The 17,750-nt window shown below is 54.9% G+C and overlaps 6 protein-coding genes across 6 annotated transcripts; 4 read left to right on the forward strand and 2 right to left on the reverse strand.

The window, feature by feature from the left end:
• Positions 1–1,054: 1,054 nt before the first annotated feature.
• Positions 1,055–1,786, forward strand: BBK36DRAFT_1101295 (hypothetical protein; the record flags this gene model as incomplete). Its single annotated transcript, XM_024889156.1, has 1 exon — positions 1,055–1,786. A coding segment is annotated over one exon (732 nt), but the record flags the coding sequence as incomplete, so codon positions are not given.
• A 1,841-nt stretch (positions 1,787–3,627) lies between these two features.
• Positions 3,628–5,740, forward strand: BBK36DRAFT_1134094 (AFG1-like ATPase; the record flags this gene model as incomplete). Its single annotated transcript, XM_024892195.1, is given in 7 exon segments — positions 3,628–3,648; positions 3,683–3,692; positions 3,703–3,719; positions 3,819–4,125; positions 4,189–4,645; positions 4,704–5,306; positions 5,670–5,740. Coding segments are annotated over 3 exon segments (1,364 nt in total), but the record flags the coding sequence as incomplete, so codon positions are not given.
• Positions 5,741–7,830: 2,090 nt separating this feature from the next.
• On the reverse strand, positions 7,831–8,844 carry BBK36DRAFT_1137532 (hypothetical protein; the record flags this gene model as incomplete). The annotated part of the gene is made up of 4 exons (XM_024893171.1): positions 7,831–7,877; positions 8,077–8,137; positions 8,233–8,582; positions 8,712–8,844. 4 exons carry the CDS (start codon positions 8,842–8,844, stop codon positions 7,831–7,833), a joined length of 591 nt encoding a protein of 196 aa, XP_024754205.1.
• An 828-nt stretch (positions 8,845–9,672) lies between these two features.
• Positions 9,673–12,005, forward strand: BBK36DRAFT_1107449 (hypothetical protein; the record flags this gene model as incomplete). Its single annotated transcript, XM_024889252.1, has 3 exons — positions 9,673–9,783; positions 9,870–11,399; positions 11,463–12,005. The coding sequence occupies 3 exons, from the start codon at positions 9,673–9,675 to the stop codon at positions 12,003–12,005; spliced, it is 2,184 nt and encodes a 727-aa protein (XP_024754206.1).
• A 2,131-nt stretch (positions 12,006–14,136) lies between these two features.
• On the forward strand, positions 14,137–14,985 carry BBK36DRAFT_1107491 (hypothetical protein; the record flags this gene model as incomplete). The annotated part of the gene is made up of 3 exons (XM_024889260.1): positions 14,137–14,594; positions 14,700–14,833; positions 14,903–14,985. 3 exons carry the CDS (start codon positions 14,137–14,139, stop codon positions 14,983–14,985), a joined length of 675 nt encoding a protein of 224 aa, XP_024754207.1.
• A 1,604-nt stretch (positions 14,986–16,589) lies between these two features.
• On the reverse strand, positions 16,590–17,153 carry BBK36DRAFT_1108521 (hypothetical protein; the record flags this gene model as incomplete). The annotated part of the gene is made up of 1 exon (XM_024889376.1): positions 16,590–17,153. The coding sequence occupies one exon, from the start codon at positions 17,151–17,153 to the stop codon at positions 16,590–16,592; it is 564 nt and encodes a 187-aa protein (XP_024754208.1).
• Between the last annotated feature and the right edge of the window lie 597 nt (positions 17,154–17,750).

Below are 17,750 nucleotides of genomic sequence, written 5' to 3' on the forward strand. Positions count from 1 at the left end.
TACAAGTACGCAAGACAGGCATGGATCTCTTCTATTCCAGACTTGCCAAGTACATCTCCCGATTTCCCGCCTAATAAGCTACCTGGGTCCCCCCAAATTACCTCTTCCTCATCCTTGAATTATATCGGAACCGGGGACGCTTGTGCGCGTGTGCAAGGTGAGCTGCGTGCGTCCTGCCTGGGTCGTGTCGTGCTCTCCTCCTTCTTCTCCCCGCTCGTTGCTCGCTGGATAGCTCCTCTTGTCGCCTTAATAAAGAGGGCGAGCCAGGGAGGAAGAAGACGGAAGGGAAAGAGAAGGAAAGAGAAGGACCGGGAGAGGAAGACGGACAGACGGACGAATGCCCATGTTCGCCCTCGTTCCTCGGCTGCCGACCTTCAACAGCTCCGTTCTTGGAGGATCCGGATGTCCCTGAATCCATTCCCTCCGGGGGACTTAGAAGCAGACCCCGTTTCTCTCATCTGCTGCTGTCGCCGTCCAGGGCCCGCGACTCTTTGGTGGATCTGCTGACCTTGCTTCCCAAATACTTTTTTTTCTCATCTGCCCTCAGCCTCTCTCGCTTTTTCTACCCTCTCCCTGTTGGCCCCTTCCACCACCATTCATCTAAGTGTACTCTATATCACTCTACGGGCTCGAGGTCATGGTTGTTGTGGCTGTCGAGTATATGGACTTGACCAGCTCTTTGCTTGACGAGGCAACTTATTCAGACCCCTCCAATATCTCCTCCTCCAGTATATGCCACAGCCCAAAAAGCCCGCTGTCAGCGCCGCATAATTACGCCAGCTCCCGCCCTCCCCTCCCCCTTGCGGACCTCTATCCTTAACAACTTTCTTCCGGATTCGAGCGATAGGTCGCTATTTATGCGGCCAAATCACATTGGGCCCTAAATGTCAACTCCTGCAGTAAGTGGTTCACTACGTGTATCATGTTTTTTCCCCTCTCCCTCTTCATCTCCCCTCCTCTCCTCTCCTCTTCCCCTCCCCTCCTCCCCTCGAAAGACTTTTTCGCTTCGAAACAGTGGCCGACTTACCCCTTCTCCTCCTTGTGTTCACGGCAGCAAAAAGCCAACCTCGCTCGCATCCGAGACAACCAGAGAAGATCTCGTGCTCGGAGGAGAGAGTACATCGCGGAGCTCGAGCAGCGCCTAAGAGCGTATGAACTGTCTGGTGTCGAAGCAAGCTCCGAGGTACAGCTCGCTGCCCGACGAGTGGCTGAAGAGAACAGACAGCTCCGGGAACTACTTCACAAGCACGGCTTTCAAGATGAATACGTCTCCTCCTTTCTCCTTCAGCAGGCGGGGACCTCTTCTTCAACAGATCCAGTCCAGGCGCTGCAGCAGATCATCACTCCTCGAAGGCCCGTGGCGCTGGACTCGAGCGTGCCGTTTGCCATGCCGAGCCAGGTGACGAGAGAGATGGCATCGGGAAGCTTATCGGCGGCCAGCGCGGCCCCTTGGGATCCTCAGCAGGTCGCAATGTCGCCGTTTGGGCATCCTCACGTTGCAGCTCAGCAGCCGGTAGTACCGCCAGCGCAGCATCCTTATACCTCGCCAGTATTCACCGAGGGGCCAGCGCCCTCCCTGAGATCGTCATCCTATCAGCAGATGAATCCTTCGACATCGTTACTCGACGACGTCTCCCAGCACAGCGGAAATACCCAGCCAGCCGTCGGAGAAAATCCCGCACCGATGAACTACATCCACATGAATCCATACCAGAACCCTTCAGCCCGTGACTTTCCCCCTGGCCCTCCCCCCCCGCCGCCTCCTCCTGGCGGTGGCTACTATTGATTTCAGCAAGAGAACCGAAGACGGATAAACGCGCGACGACCCATGCGCATGTACGAGACCATTGGATGGGTCACCCGAGCAAAGCTTCGCCTCGTCTGCGAGCACATGAGGCTCCTATCGGTGTGGTCGCATGGACTGCCACATTATCAGGGTGCCCCATCTGCTGGATGTGTTGGACAAATCAAACGACATGTTCCCAGTTACGATCCGCTCGAATTCACGAAACTGCCAAAGGACGAGCCAGACCAGCACTTGAAGACTGGTCGTTCTTCGTCATACACGGTGGCTTGGATATACGGAACGGCCTTGACGAGCCAACTAGTGGCAAAGGAGTATTTTTTATTGCTTCCAGGAATAATCCAGGATACACCAGACGTTATTATATCCATCTGTGTGAGGCTATAAGGACCCGAAAGTGGAACATGATTTACAGAATAGCCTTTGGGGAATGTCGATACGAGTCAATACCCCACTCAAGGTATGAAGACAGAATCCATCCATGGTTCCTGGCATCGAAGCTGTGAAGCTGGCGCCTGGTCTGCTCTACAGCAAACAAGCTGCCAACGCTGCACCTTGTCTCTTGATTTTGGCAGCTCGAGTGGGGTCATCTGTTTAGGTAGCACGGGTAATGAATTACCTTATGCACGGCGAGCGGCTGACGGAAGACGAAAGGTGGATGGTCTGCCGCAGAGAGAGAATCTCGGCTTCGATCCGGTGGTTTCTTGTAGGTAAGCTGGACAAGAGGTGTGTGTGTAGCTGTGCGGTGTATGATAAGTGGCGAGTCGATATACCCCCGAAGGCGATGGAGTTGATATGGAGCCGGGCGGCAACCTGTTGGATATACTAGGTAGCTTTGATTTAAATAGCCTATCTGTTCCTGAAGGATAGAAGACTGTCAAGGGTAGTCTCTTCGTTTCCTATTGCTCCATCAAAGTTGCCTGCTTATTGCGTGGAGCGATCTATTGCTTACCCAGTACTAGTTGTTTGGTACAGAATAGATATTGGACTTGGCAAACAGGAAACGAACTCGACTACTAGTGAGCTAGTAGCAGGAATGGGATGGTTTGTTATACTACTGCTGTTGCCTGTGAGTGAGACGCGAGAAGGGAAAGGCGCGGTGCGGTGAGAGAAGCAGAAACTTGATCGCGCGGCTAAACGGCCGGAAAGAGAGAACAAGTTGGAAGTCTAGAAGGGTAATGTTTTCGCGAGGCTGTCGTGGTTTTGAGAGTATTTGAGAGTTGGTTAAGCCTGTTACTGGTAGTTACGAGATGGATAGAGACTCGGTGGGTTATGGGATAGGTTGTGTCTTTGGAGCTGAATGAGTTGAGATCTCTAGTGCTGATGATTGGTCTGACATGCGAGAGTACCACCAAATGGAATGGCAAGACTATATTAACAGATGGGGCCATTTATGGATTGGAAGTGCAGATCTGATGAGATTTGCCAAAAGAGAGGTTTTGATGAAAGAAGAGATGGAAAATCCCCGATTTGATAGATTCCAGGGTAACACAGCTTATGCAGAGCTGCTGCTGTGTCACTTGATTCAACCTATCGGGTATCCAAATACAGCAACAAGTAGATGACAAGACTTGAACAAAGGAACAACATGACAAGTATCAGAGGTTCCGATTTAATCAAAACAATAAGCAGTTCTCCTTCCGCGGACATGTCCATCAACAACAGACTTCTGATACTATCCACAACCCCGACTTACACCCGCCACAACGTGCAGTCCCCACTCCTCGCGGTACGAAGGCACGTGCCCGGCGCTGTCCCGACAAAAGCTCGGTAGTTCGGAATCCACCCGCCATGGCGTAATTCCGCTCAAGCCATACCGCCACTAAAAATCTACATCATCGTCAGTCAGCCTCGGGTCTTCTGAGTCTTCTTCATAAATTCTTTCTTCTTTTCACACATCTTCCCTCCTTTGTCTACCAACTCACGCTTGTTTTACGGCCACCGCATCTTTTCAGAGGAATTTGTGCAATAAACGGCTATTGTCGCAAAAGAGAGGCTTTGGAGGATTGAGAGAAAAATGAGAGGAGGTGCGCGGCCGCTGAGCCGGATGGGCTCGTCGGCGTGTTGCGCCCGGAGCCGGCGATTTGCCAGGGCGTTTCGGGTGCAGTCGGCACAGCGGGTGGTCATGCGAGCAGGGCTGAATGGCGGCATCAAGAGGTTGCCCGAGGCCAGAGTCGAGAAATGGACGTGTTTGGCGTCTCCGACGACGAGGAGGGCGATGGCGACGGTTTCTGACCGGCCGGTCGGCAACTGGGGGCCGCTGGAGGAGTATGACCGGCGGGTGGAGGCTGGGATATTGCGCAACGACGAGCATCAACGAGGTGAGCCTCTAAGCTGAGTATAGCGAACTTCTCCGGGACATGGGCTGACTTGGTTCAATGCAGGCATCATCCAGAGCTTGCAGCACCTCCACAATGAGCTGCGCAACTACCGCGCACCCCCCGTCGTCCACCCCAGCCTCGACGACCTCAAGCCCGCCAAGAAGTCCGTCTTCTCATCGCTCTTTGGCGGCGGGGGCGGCGCAAAGAAGGCGACGATCAAGGACATCCCGGAGAACCTGCCCCGAGGCCTGTACCTATACGGCGACGTCGGCAGCGGCAAGACGATGCTCATGGACCTCTTCTACGAGACCCTGCCGCCCTCGGTCAAGTCGAAGACGAGGATACACTTCCACAACTTTATGCAGGACGTCCACAAGAGGCTGCATAAACTGAAGATGCAGCACGGGAGCCACATCGACGCCGTGCCGTTTGTGGCGGCGGATATTGCGGAGCAGGGGAATGTGCTCTGCTTTGATGAGTTTCAGTGTACGGATGTGGCAGATGCCATGATTTTGCGGAGGTAGGTGTCCCACGTTGTTCGCATCCCCATTCCAAACGAATTGCTGATAAGGCGACAGGCTACTCGAATGCCTCATGTCGCACGGCGTGGTGCTGGTGACGACGTCGAATCGGCACCCAGACGACCTGTACAAGAACGGCATCCAGCGGGAGTCATTCATCCCGGCAATCACGCTGCTCAAGAACCGGTTACACGTCATCAACCTCGACTCGCCGACCGACTACCGCAAGATCCCCCGGCCGCCGTCGGGCGTCTACCACACCGCGCTGGACCAGCACGCCGCGTCGCACGCAGAGAAGTGGTTCCGCTTCCTGGGCGACCCGGACAACTTTGCGCCGCACTCGGAGACGCAAAAGGTCTGGGGCCGCGAGATCTTCGTGCCGCGCGTCAGCGGGCGGTGCGCCTGGTTCACCTTTGACGAGCTCATCCGCAAGCCCAAGTCGGCGGCCGACTACCTCGAGCTGGTGCGCAAGTACGACGCCTTCATCGTCACCGATGTGCCGGCCATGACGATCCGGGAGCGGGACCTCGCGCGGCGCTTCATCACCTTCATCGACGCCGTGTACGAGGGCAACGCGAAGCTGGTGCTCACCACGGAGAAGCCCCTTGCCGAGCTCTTTGTCTCGCGGGACGAGGTCGCCGAGTCGCTGCTGGAGGCGAACCAGAGCGCGGGGGCCCACAAGGACGCGACGCAGAACGTGATGGAGAACATGGAGCACAACGTCGAGAAGCTCAAGGACACGGGGCTGTTTGCGGGCGAGGAGGAGGCCTTTGCGTTTGCGCGGGCGCTCAGTCGGTTGAGCCACATGGAGAGCAAGGAGTGGGTTGAGAGGGGTCTCGGGCTGGAGAGTCAGGGCGGGAAGGAGGATAAGGATAGTTGGACGAAGACGAGGAGCCGACAGATGGAGGATTCGATGTGATCATCTCTCTCTCTCTCCGTTTGGGGATGCTGCTGCTGCTGCTGTTGTTGTGGTTGTTGTCGCGGGAGGTTGTCAAGACGGGTCGTTTTCGTGGTGCGGTTGTTTGCTCTTTGTCTCGAATACCCTGAGCGGCATTCTCTTTTTCCTTGTTTAGATATTTTGTTTGCTTAGATGGTTGGAAGCGGGAGAAACATCATGGGCGGTTGCATTTTGCGTTGTATAAAGTACGAAGTATACGATATGTATAGTAAGGTATATGGGCGACGTACGAGCAGCATAGACGTAGCAGAGCGAAAATGACAATTGACGACTCGAAAAATTTGAGCAATAATCTTGTACACCCGTTCTACGAGTCGCGAGTAGGTGGATGAGAGGCACCAACATGATGGCGTTGATTGGGTTCCATCAAAGAGAGACGGCCAATGAATCGCGCTATTTCTGGATGTGAGAGGGAGGAAGCTAGAAGAAGCTCCGTATGGAGACGGGTGAGCAAAGATACTACAGCTGGTATGCGGCTAGTATCTGGTTTACCTGGGACCGCGGATGGGGATGGTGATGTTGTACGGAGGAAGAGGAAGAGGCCGCCGATATGGAGACTGGACGGGGTTCTGGCCATGTCTGTAATGGGATGAAGAGCTCCAACACTGAAGTGTGATGGCCGGTAAGGCGCAAACTGAATGAACAAGCATCAGAGGCCAAGCGGATTACATCCAACTACATAGTATTCGTCCCCATGAAAGACACTACTAGATGCATACGATGTTCTATATGACGGGGAGAACGGGATGGACAAGGGCTAGACTGGATCCCGAATCCATTGCTCTGAGACACACCGACACAGCACGGCAGTCAGCCGGGTCCCCGGGATTTGTTGTTTCAATGCTTGATTGCGGCTGAAGGATGGGCTGACTGAGGAGGAGTCTTTTGTTTTCTTGTTTGTCTATGCCGAATTGGAGGGATGAATGGTGCGGGATATGAAGCCGCCGCATTGCGACGAGGAGCGTGGCGTTTCTCGTGTAGTAGGAAGCGCCTTACATTACCTTACCTTACCTTTTTTCAATGAGTAGACAGCAGATACTGTCGATGTTGGCGAGAGCCGGGAAGGAAGAAAATCGCCTGTTCCCGTCTCCGCAATTCATCAGATAAGACAGAGAAAGCGCGTGCGCGAGGAAGCTCTGTTTCTTCGGGTGGTGAAGGAGGGGGAAGGGATGGGATCGCACGGTCCTTTCCTTCTTGCCTGCACTTCATCCGATCCGCCCCGCAGGGACAATCGGAGTTGACTTGTTTCGTTTTGGGTGACCTCCGGCCCGAGAAGCGAGATGGACAGAGGACGGGTAGCAGTGAGTGCCCTTTTGAGGGAGGCTTCCCGGAGAGTGTTGGCTTTGTCGTGATGTGTGCGACGCTTGATTCAGCCTTGTTAGCCAGAAGGGAGGGGCAGTGAGCGCCTAAGGTGCGCGGATATCGCGCGGGCTCGGCTGGGATGCCTCTTGGGTGTTCTGTAAGCTTCTTTTTGTCGTCGCAGAGGTTTCCCCTTTCCGCGAGTGCTGAACAAGCCAGGGCGTCATGGGGGAGTATTAAGGCCTTGAAGCCAAGTGCTGGCGAAACCAGAATGGGATGGGAAAAAGGCCTCACTCTGCCAGGGCTGCATAGTCAAATGCTGAATTCGTACGAGGTAGCAGTTCTCGTACTGCCATCACCACGCAGCTTGCGTGCCAAGGTGAAGGGGGTTGGGGGGGGGGGGGGGGGGGGGGTAACGACCCCTCGCGACGGGGGGGGGGGGAGAATTGGGGGGGGTTTTGTGGGGGGGGGGGGGGGGGGGGGGGGGGGGGGGGGGGGGGTCGTTTCATGAACCCTGGCTAGCACGGGGCCGAATGAATGCTGGTGGTGTTTAGTCGAGACGGGCGAAGTGGGAAGAAGGTGAGGTCATGGTAGGGGTTGACGATGAGAGCGCTGGCTCGAAGTAGAGGAGAGGAGAAGAGAAGGCCAGGAGAGCTCTTTGAAAGAACATCGGGTGCTGGTGTGGTTTGTCTGTGGCGGATGTCAGATGCTGGGATATCGCACTTCGTAATGGTGGACCCAAGCTTTTGCGTGCGTATGCTCGACACTGTAGAGTAACAATACCCGGACAGCCGGACTCGGACTACTAGTATTGACTGCTTGGATTTGCTTACAGCATTTGCGCCGTTTGACAAATCCGAGGCCATTCTCGTAGGTACGAGGCAGGGAAGCTGCGCAACATCGCAGCTCGCTGAAGCGCGAGTACAGCTACGAGGTGCGCCCTCGCCCAACTGCCGCCCGTCGAGTAATGATACCTGCAAGCTGTTGTCTCGATTTAACAGCGCAAACAACGGGTTTGCCTCGTTCGACAGAGCAGCACGACTCTGATCCGATGGTCCCGTCGTGGGCTGTGGCCGGATATTGGAAGGGGAGACGAGCCAGGGAGATGGCGGCAAAGGCTCGATAACGCCATTGATGGATTCGGCATGGCGCTTTGGCCTCTGGCAGCCATACCTTGCCAGTTCTGCGTCGGTACCTGCATGGATCTCATCTTGGCCGCGTTGTTTCTGCTCAGCTAAGGAAACACCAGAGAGAGCAGAGAAGAAAAAGGCAGGGATTCCTGCAGGAAAAAACGAAGTCAATGCAGGGCCAGGGGTCCGAGTGACGAACTGGGAGCCAAGCAGCGCAGGCGTCGTCGCACGGGCCAATGACAGCATCCGCCGCGGGCTTCAGTGGCTGCGGTTCCTGGATTAGCGCATCCTGCCGGGGGCGCCAGCAGCCAATGGCGGCGCTGCGGTGCCTGAGCCAGGGGACGGCGGCCCCTGTGCGGATCCTGGCGGGCTGGCGAGGGTTTTTGCAGGCAAAGCCAATCTCAGAGCTCGAGGGAGAGCTGCAGACTTGAACGGTTTGCTTGTTTGGTCGACAGCGACGCTGATCCTCATATTGGCTGCTGGAGGTGACAGGGAGGGGAAAGCCGGCGTCTAATGCGCAGTTGGTACTGATACCGATGGTCTTTATCACTACAGGTACTGGCCGTAATGGATGTCTTATCGACTGGAAGCTCAACGGTCTGCCATCGATGCAGCTCTTGACAGCCCGCCGTGGACGGATGCACAGCATCTCAGGTTCCCACCTCCAGACGCACTCACTGCCAGTCGACAAGTACCGGTACCGCACCGCCTCTCGCACTGCTGCAGCTGCTCCAGTAGCGTCCCACCGGCAGCTTCGCAGTGGAGCGCCTGCCAGCTGCGGCCACCGCTGGTGATTCGCCCAGCCCGCCATCCGCAGCGTTGGGCGCTTGCACTCGTCCCGATTGGGGCTGCCAAAGCACCGCGGCCAGGTACCGGTACCTCGCACTCGCTGAACCCTGCAGGTGGACAAAGTGCCCAGAGGTGGCCCGCCCGCCTGCCCGCCCAGGTTCTTCCCCAGCTGCCGCTCGCTCGCTTCCTCTCGCCTCTCCTCTTTTTTCTTTTCCTCCTCCTCTCACCACCGTCGACATCATCGCCTCTGCCAGCGAGCGATTGTGCAGCCTGGGCTCTGCGTCAGTTCCTCTCGAGAACTGCGCTCGGTCCGTCCATTCATTCATTCGTTGATTGATTGATATTGATTTCACCCTCGCGACTCACGCCATTCTTTTCAGCGCCTCAGCCGTCAAATTCTCTGACTTCTCATCTGCATAAGTCGAGTCTTTGTTCGCTCCCTCTGGCTCATCTCGCGCTGCTGTTTGCATCACCTCACCAGTCCTTTAATCCAGGGTCAAGTCAGTCCTGGCATTGTCCGTCGTGACGCGCCTCGAATTCAGCTGCCCGTTGTTCCCTCATTCCCCCCCCAGCATTCCCGAGACAATTTGTCTCTCCCCGCCGTGGAAGGACACGCTCCTTGACTCAATAGTCACCACATTGATTCTCCCTCCATTACTGCCGTCCCGCGTTCCAACCGACGGCTTTCCCCAGCCTCGTTCGACTTTGCAACTCAGGCGCCAATATATTCAGAGGCTACGGCGATCACTCACGACGTCCCTGCTCGTGAAGCCAAAACACTTTTCTTTTCTTTCTTTCTTGATACCCCGGATACCCGCTTCGCCGTGTCTGCAGTGACACTTTGGACAAGATGCCCAACTCGCACCGGCACTTCCACCGTCACCGAGACATCCTCGGTGACATCGAGAACATCATCAATGGCGTCAACCCTGACGAGAACTCGCACAATCGGCAGAACAATGTCGAGAGAGGTAATTCATGGCTGCTTGGATCGGATAGCCTGAGGGCTTCTCACTGTTTGGTTGACATGCTGACTCCCTCCTAGAGCAGTCCACCGTGGTTCAGGTCGTCTACAAGACCATGAAGCCGACCTTTTCTGGCCCCATTGGTGGTTACGTGACCATCCACTCGCCACCCCCGGCCAAGGAGACTCCAAAGCCCGAGCCTACCCCTAGCAAGAAGCCCGAGGTCAAGGAGACGCCCACGCCAAAGGAAACGCCCAAGGAGACTCCCAAGCCGACGCCGAAAGAGACTCCCAAGGAGACTCCCACTCCCAAGGAATCCCCCAAGCCGACGCCCACCCCGAGTCCGAGTCAGCAGGACAAGGCGTCCCCGACGCCCAAGGAAAGCTCTGCCGTGCCGAGCGCCATTTCCTCTCCCCAGCAAAGCCCGTCCAGCGCCGACGATGATCTCGCCAAGGCTACTGGTTCCCCCACGCACGCCTCGTCGCCGACAAAGGTGGCTGTTGACGGCAACCGAGCCCACAGCGTCTCTGCCTCGCCTACTGTTGATCCGGCTGCGGCGTCATCTCCCAGCAGTGTCAGCGAGTCCTCCGGCTCCGGCACCAGCGCCGGCGCCAAGGCGGGAATTGCCCTGGGTGTGCTCGGTGGTGTGCTCGTTCTGGGACTGCTCATCTTCTTCTTCGTCAGCCGCCGCAGAAAGCAGGCCGAGCGCGAAGAGCTTTCGGGTGACGACGAAAAGGCGCAAGTGACGCCTCCTCCTGCTGCTACTGCTCCTGCTGCTACTGTTCCTGCTACTGCTGCTGCTGGTGCTGCCGCTGTCCAACACCAGCCGATTGCGGTGCCTGAGCCGCAGCCGCAGCCGCAGCCCATTGCGCGAGCGCTCACGCCCGAGTTCTCACCGGCACCGTCACCCGAGCCTGTCGAGGAAATAGTCCGCACGAACCCAATCGCGCCGCGCATCAGCCTCCGACCCGCTTCCCAGTTCGGCTGGGACCTCGAGAAGCAGGCCGCCAAGGGAGCCGAGGCTGCCGCTGTCGGTGTTGCTGTTACCGGCAACGCAGCCGACCGACCCGATACCAGCCAGAGCAACAACCCTGCGAATCCCTTTGGCCAGCAAGCCGAGCGTGTTCCCTCTCCTGTCCAGGATCCGCCCGCCGCTCGTCCCAGTCCCACGTATAAACCGTATTCGCCCACCGTCGCGGCTGCGAGCGAAAAGGCGCCAAGCCCGGAAGTGTCAAATGCTGAAGAGACCGCTGTGGCTGCCGCCGCTGTGGCTACCACGGCCGCGGTCGTTGCTGCTGGAGCCGCGACGCTGACTCGCAAGACGTCGATCCGAAACCAGAATTCCAAGGCACCTGTTGACCTGACCGTGACCACCAACAACCTCGACACGGTTCCCCCAAGCCCCGTGGGTACCGACTACAGCGCCTCGTCAGCCTCTCCCGCCCCTGGTGCTGCGCCTTCGCCCGGTGCCGCCGCCATTGCCGCGGCGGGCGGCCCTGCCAACTCCACTGTCCACCGCGTGCAACTGGATTTCAAGCCCACTCTCGAGGACGAATTGGAGCTCAAGGCCGGCGACCTGGTGCGCCTCCTCCACGAATACGACGATGGCTGGGTGAGTACTCTTATTTTTCGTATTACTTGTTCTAGCGGCTTTTGCTAACTTCGACGTAACTAGGCGCTTGTCATCCGTCTGGATAGGTCCCGACAGGGTGTTGTCCCTCGCACGTGTCTGTCTACCCGCCCAGTGAAGCCTCGCCCGCCCCAGGGACGTCCTCCTGTCCCGGCAGCCGGCGGTCCTCCTCGCGGAACCAACTCTCCCACTGGCCAGCGACCGATGACTCCCCAGGGCCAGCGCCCAATGACGCCTCAGGGCATGCGCGGTCCCAACGGCCCTCCCAACGGAGCTCCCCGGATGGGACCCGGCCCAGGATCGCGACCCGGATCTCGCCCCGCCTCGCCCGCCGGTCCGATGATGAACGCCAACGCAGGCCGACCGCAGTCGCCCATGGGTCGCCCGATGAGCCCCGGACCAAAGTTTCAGGGACCTCCCACCAGCCGCCCCCAGAGCCCCAGTGGAATGAGCCAACGCGGGAGCCCCCCGGTCTCCAGCCCTCTGAACCCTAATTCGTCGTCACCCACGTCGTCGCCAACAGAGTCTCCATCAACACCTCCAGCAGGGCCTATCGGCAGGAAGCCCGTTCCCGGCCAGGCCTATTAATTTAAATAGCCAAGGCCAGAACATTGTACATTTGCCATCCGCATATTGGCCTTGCGCGCAACTCTTGGGCGTCGACGCAACATCTGGGTAAAAAAAGGGGCGAAGCTGGGCGTTATGAGAGGTATCACGCACAAAGCAAGCATCTCGGCGGCAAATGCAGGAAGTGAGATTTAATTCAACATCCCATCTGCCGGTTGACTGTTATCTGCTTTGATGCCTATTTCTTTTTATGTGTTGTCGATAATGGTTTTTCATGTTTCTTCCTTCTCTTCATCATTCTATACGGCTGATCTCAGCATTTTCATTTGACCTGTGTATATACCATTCACATACGCAAAGGCATGGCCTCGCTCTCACCTGCTGTACTTTGGATGCGGTGGCCCAACACCGGGTCATGCCGGAAGGGCGTGTGTGACTCTGTTACAAGCAGGACTTGATGAGCCCGGCCAATGGCTGGCTTGTATTCTACCTTTTCACTTCTTCTTACCCCCCCTTTTCTCCCCCCTTTTTTCCATTTACTTGACAATTTGATCCTACGGGATGTGACGAAGCTGCAGAGTTGGACAGCACTCATGTTGAAGATTATGATGGCAGGAAGGCAAGTCTGTATGACCCGATGAGGGGAATGAGACGTTTATGGAACGATTATGTGTTGGCCAAGAAGATTAAGTCCATAGTTACTGATATGAAGATGACATGCTCAAGATGAAAGTCGTTGGTGCTTCTTTGTACATGCTCAACACTTGGGAGACGTTGGTGCTTTGTGATTCCATGAGATGAATGTGCGGCCCCTTCTCGATTTATACGTGATGTTGGCTCGGGCAGGGCACGTTCACGTGGGTGAAATGGAGAAGGGTGAGGCTAATGAGACGAACGATGGGCACGGATCATGGGGTTGGGAGTGGTGGCAAACGACAATAGGTGTTGGATGAGCAAGGAGGGGGTTGAGCAATTTCCAGGGAGATGGTCAAGCAGTTCAATCGTTATGTGATGCCCTGTTGGGGGTGCTGATGGGATTGGGCTTTGCTTGATAGTATGGAATACAGAGTTCAGTAACTATGTACATGATGGCTGAGGGAAGTTGGATCTGGAGCAGGCCATGATGCTGCTCTTCGCATGATGTATTCATTTCCAGTGATAAGTTTCTGAGTAGGATGAGCGACGTTTAAGTAGGCAGGCAGCCCTCGCTTGATCAAACGTCCTCGGCGAAATAGTCGTATTGTTTAGTGTTCAACAATACACCCACGTTCATCGCACCGCAAACCAACTCACGCCAATCCAGTGTAGACAGGGCCAGTAATGAAGTATAAGAATGAAGCTTAAACTAAAGCCCATCCGTGCGTTTGCATCTCTTCCTGCCTTTCTTCCTTGGCATCAGCATCAAACAGATATCGGACCATTGATGATCCAGGAGGGCCGACATTGTTCTCAGAGGGTGATCGATCAGCAGTGGTCTAGACCTCGCACTTTCTGACTTGTTTTACGTCCTCTTAGCTATTTGACTGTATGTAGTACTTTTATGTCAAATAGAGTTGACCCGGCTAACACTCACGTTTCACCCAAAAAACGGGGAAGTTGCTCAACTTTTGACGCACGTTGAGCAAAGAGGTCAGAGAGTCGGATAGTTGCACGCACGGATTCTCCCGATTCACACTTCCCTCCGATCCCATTCGTCCATTCTCTACAGGCCAGTCCTTGCTCATCTGTTCCCTTGGGGCAAAACTACTGCCAGACTAAGAAACCTGGTTTTCGCGTGTGTTGGAGTCTTGTCAGCTGGCCCGGACCAGGTGCTTCTGCGTGCTGCTGCATGTCTTGGTCTCGGAAACTTTTAGCTCCACACTGACTTACCTCACTTGTTCTCCTTGTTCTTCTTCTTCTTCGATTCCGGGGGGATTCTTGTTTCTTTCGTGGGTGACTGGACTGGATCCTGTTGAATCACGGGGAAAGCTGGTCATTCCTTTTTTTGTCGTCGCTATTTCGTCTGCCTTTTGCCGATGTTAATCACTATTTAAGCATCTCCCAACCTCACCAACCCCCCCCCCCCCCCTCGGAACACCACCCAAACGACCAAACCACCAACGGAACCTCATCAGCTTTCCGAATCTCAAATCAATTTCCACATCCTTCAGCCATGAAGTCCCTCTCCGTCCTCCTCCTCACCCTGGCAAGCACCGCCGTCGCCGCCCCCGCAAACAAACACCTCCCCGTCGTCACCCCGGCCCCCGTCATCGCGGCTCACCTCCCCGTCATCACCCAGACGCCCGCCATCGCGGCCGTCCTCCCCGGCGCGGTAATACCACCTCCTCCTCTTCTTCTCCCGGGCTTCAAGCCGCCTCTCTCCTCTCACAATCGCAACAACAACAACAGCAGCAGCAGCAGCAGCACTGACAATGACAACATCAAGCAGCCTTCCCCTGCTGTGGACGATGGAACGACCTGCGAGCAAATCACCCTCGGCGGCAGCGGAAAGGTCGGCAAGACCACGCTGGAGGCCAAGTGCAGGAACGACAAGGGCGAGTGGTGGAACACGAGCATCAACTTGAACGAGTGCATTACCAACGTTGGCGGCAAGTTGCAGTATCTGCCTGAGTGAGTTGCGCTTCTCTCTATCTCTCTGTGTCTTTCTCTTTTCCTTCTGGACCTGTGGTGGATGTTGTTTTGGCTATTATGCTGATATCAGTTGGATGAAAAAAGCGGTGGATTTGATGCCTCGTGCAGGCCCTGCACAATCGACACCGTTCCCGGCGGCGCGGAAATGAACCTCAAGTGCAACTGCCTCGACTGGAAGCGCGTTCCCAAGTTTACCTACCTGGAGATGGGCGACCGCGGTGAGTCTTGGATGTTGTGTGTCTGCTGGGGGGGGGGGGGAAGGGGGGGTGAATGCTAATGTGTGACAGTTGATTCCTCGTTGGCTGTCAAGCTGGTCGATGGACGCTTCGTCTGCGGTGACCGCGTGGGGGATAAGAGCCCTCTCCTGTAAAGGGGCGGAGTCTCAAGGACCTTGTTTCACGACGGAGGAGTAGACCAAGGACAATGGAGTTGTACATTGCGAGATGGATATACGGATATACTACTAAATGTACCTGAACCTTTGATTCGGGCAACTTTTGACTTGGCTTTGGTAGATGCCAGCTGAGGCCGTACATAGGAAGAGGACATATTGAAGTTTGGCATATCTCTTTAATAGATTCAGATCCTTGACGACTACAGTATCGTCGCGTCACTTGGATACGTCAATGCTGTTGACCCAGGACACAACATTCTATTCCTCTCTCCATCTATTCCTTCGGCCCCCTTCTTCAGACGCCTTGCAACCAAGTGCTCCAGGTCATCCAGAGTATCCATCACCGGCTCAGGCTTCTGATCGCGTTTCTCCTCCCCTTCGATCAACAGCTTGACAAGTTTTTCATCTTCTTTCTCGAAAAGATCCCCATCATCGGCCCTTGGGTTTGCGCGCAAGTTCCTCCAGCTCGCCCAAGGCTTTGGCGATGGGGGTTGTTTCGGCGACTCAGACGTTCACCCCCCCTGGGACCCGTGCCGTTTACCATTCTGAACACTTCTTCGGCTTGGTTGCGTGTTGAGTTTCTCGGGAAGACGAGAGGGTAGACCGACGGCAGGTAAAGATATAGGAGAGGATAGGAGCAGCGGAATGTGGCATATGCTGATGGGAAAAGGGTTTGAGACAGGTATTGCCAGTCAGACACACAGGGGCAGCGCAATGCCTCGAGCGAAATGGTGAGGTAAGATCTCGACACTTGTTTCTTGAACTCATCAACGTCGAAAGGCTGGGACGGGGGTGCATTCGAGGATGATGGTGGGACGAGGGTAGAAAAATATCGTCCTTTCGATGGACTGCAGGATTTGAGGATTCGACAGTGACTTGACAAGGAAAGGGCGGTGGAGTTTCAGGATAAGGGAGCACCTTCCTCGGTGACCGTTGGCAGCAGTGTTATCATCATGCCTGAAGTATCAATACAGCTTTCATCCCCGATTCCGTTTCATTCATCTTCTCTATTTGTATCTTTCTCATATATCGTCGACAAATAAGATGAGTACTCTCAGCCCGGCAGTTGGCCTTCTGTGGACTCCTCTACTAGTCCTGGTACGCCTGCAGAAATTCAGTAGAAAGCTGGTCCCTGTTCGAGACTGGCATATGTCCGACAGCTAGCAGAACGAATATATAGGAGTATAGTCAGTTTCAATAGCTTTCAAGACGAGACGATAGTAGACTATAGTAGGTCTACATTGAAAAACTTCCTCGAGTATATCAAGCTATAAAAAGCTTCCTTATCAAAGTTGGTATCTATCGCTGCAATGCCCCCCCAAGTTCCCAAGACCACTCAACTTTGCCGTCCCAGCAAATCGACTAACAAACGTCTACCTTTAAGTCGATGTTCTGGAGCCATGAGTCTTCGGTTATTGCTCGCCGTGACTAGCCGTAGAAAGACCGTCCAGGCAACTTGATAGCCACTTTTCCAGTCGATCTGAAGGGGACCAAAAAAAGTCACAGTTAGCATGACAGGTACATCTTCAAGCACAAGCAGCTGAAGGCAAAGGGGGGACTTATGATAAGTCAATAAATGCTTACCGCATCTCGCCATGAACACCGCCGAGACGGTCTATGATCGTGGCCTCCGTCTTCTCGATTGCCTTCAGCACAGTAGCCGTGAACTGCTCGACTTCCTGGGGCTCACGCTCCTTCTCGCACTGGATGTAACCCCTGATCTCCGTAACCCGAGCCTGGACGAAGTCCTTCTGCTCGGGGCTGAATTCGTCCGCCGCCTTCACTAACTGATCTAAGGCGGAAGCGATGGGATGCCCCTGCGACCAGATCTTGGCGCCGGGAATACGCTTCATCTCATTCCACGTGATTGAGATCAGGTCGTCTGAGGCATTCTCCAGCCACTGGATGTACTTCTTGTCCTCCTGCTGGTAGATCCATTCTGTAAACGAGGCCTTGGCCCGGCGCGGCATCACCTTGAGCTTTTGGGGAGTTAGGACCGCTGCGATGTCGGCAGCCAGTTCTGTAGTCCATTCGTAGTCGTTGAGACGCAGGAGAATGGGCTGCATTTCTTCCATAACCTCGTCCCGAGTGAGCGTCTTGGGGTTTAGCTTGATAATTTCCGGTTCGTCAGACAATGCGGACATTTCTTGGCCCATCTCTGATATCATATGAGGCTAATGTTGTTTGTTGAATGGTTTTGTTTGACGATGGATGAATTGAATTGAACAGAAGAGAAAATATAACGGGAAACAGAGGGTATAAATAATAAACGTGCAAATATATAGATTCTGGTGAAGATTGTGACAACCGTTGCCAGTCCGACAAGCGTGGCTGGAGATCCAATTCACTGCCTCACGAGCTTAGACTGTTTACCTCGCTTATTATACCATGCGGTTAATAGCCCCCCAACCACACTATCCAGCATCTCAGTAACATTCTATACGTGTATATATCTACTTATTACTGCTTTTTATTCGATAGCTTGCAGTAGAACAAGATATCGATACTCTCTGCTGCTAGTATCTTTCTAGAATTCTGGTATCAAAAGGTACATGCTTATACTCTGAAGCTTTGTTATACGAAAAATGAATATATTTCTGTGGGAAAGGACGCGGAGGAACTGAAACTGCAAAAGAAAAGAAACCTCCAGTGGATTTCCACAGTCATGGGCAAGCTTCTGTTCATGAGGCTTGACAATGATGAATTCCTGTCTGGATAGGTATTGGTACTCCCTACCGTAC

The sequence above is a fragment of the Trichoderma citrinoviride genome (assembly GCF_003025115.1).
Source record: "Trichoderma citrinoviride strain TUCIM 6016 unplaced genomic scaffold BBK36scaffold_1, whole genome shotgun sequence".
In the NCBI taxonomy this organism is placed as follows: domain Eukaryota; kingdom Fungi; phylum Ascomycota; class Sordariomycetes; order Hypocreales; family Hypocreaceae; genus Trichoderma; species Trichoderma citrinoviride.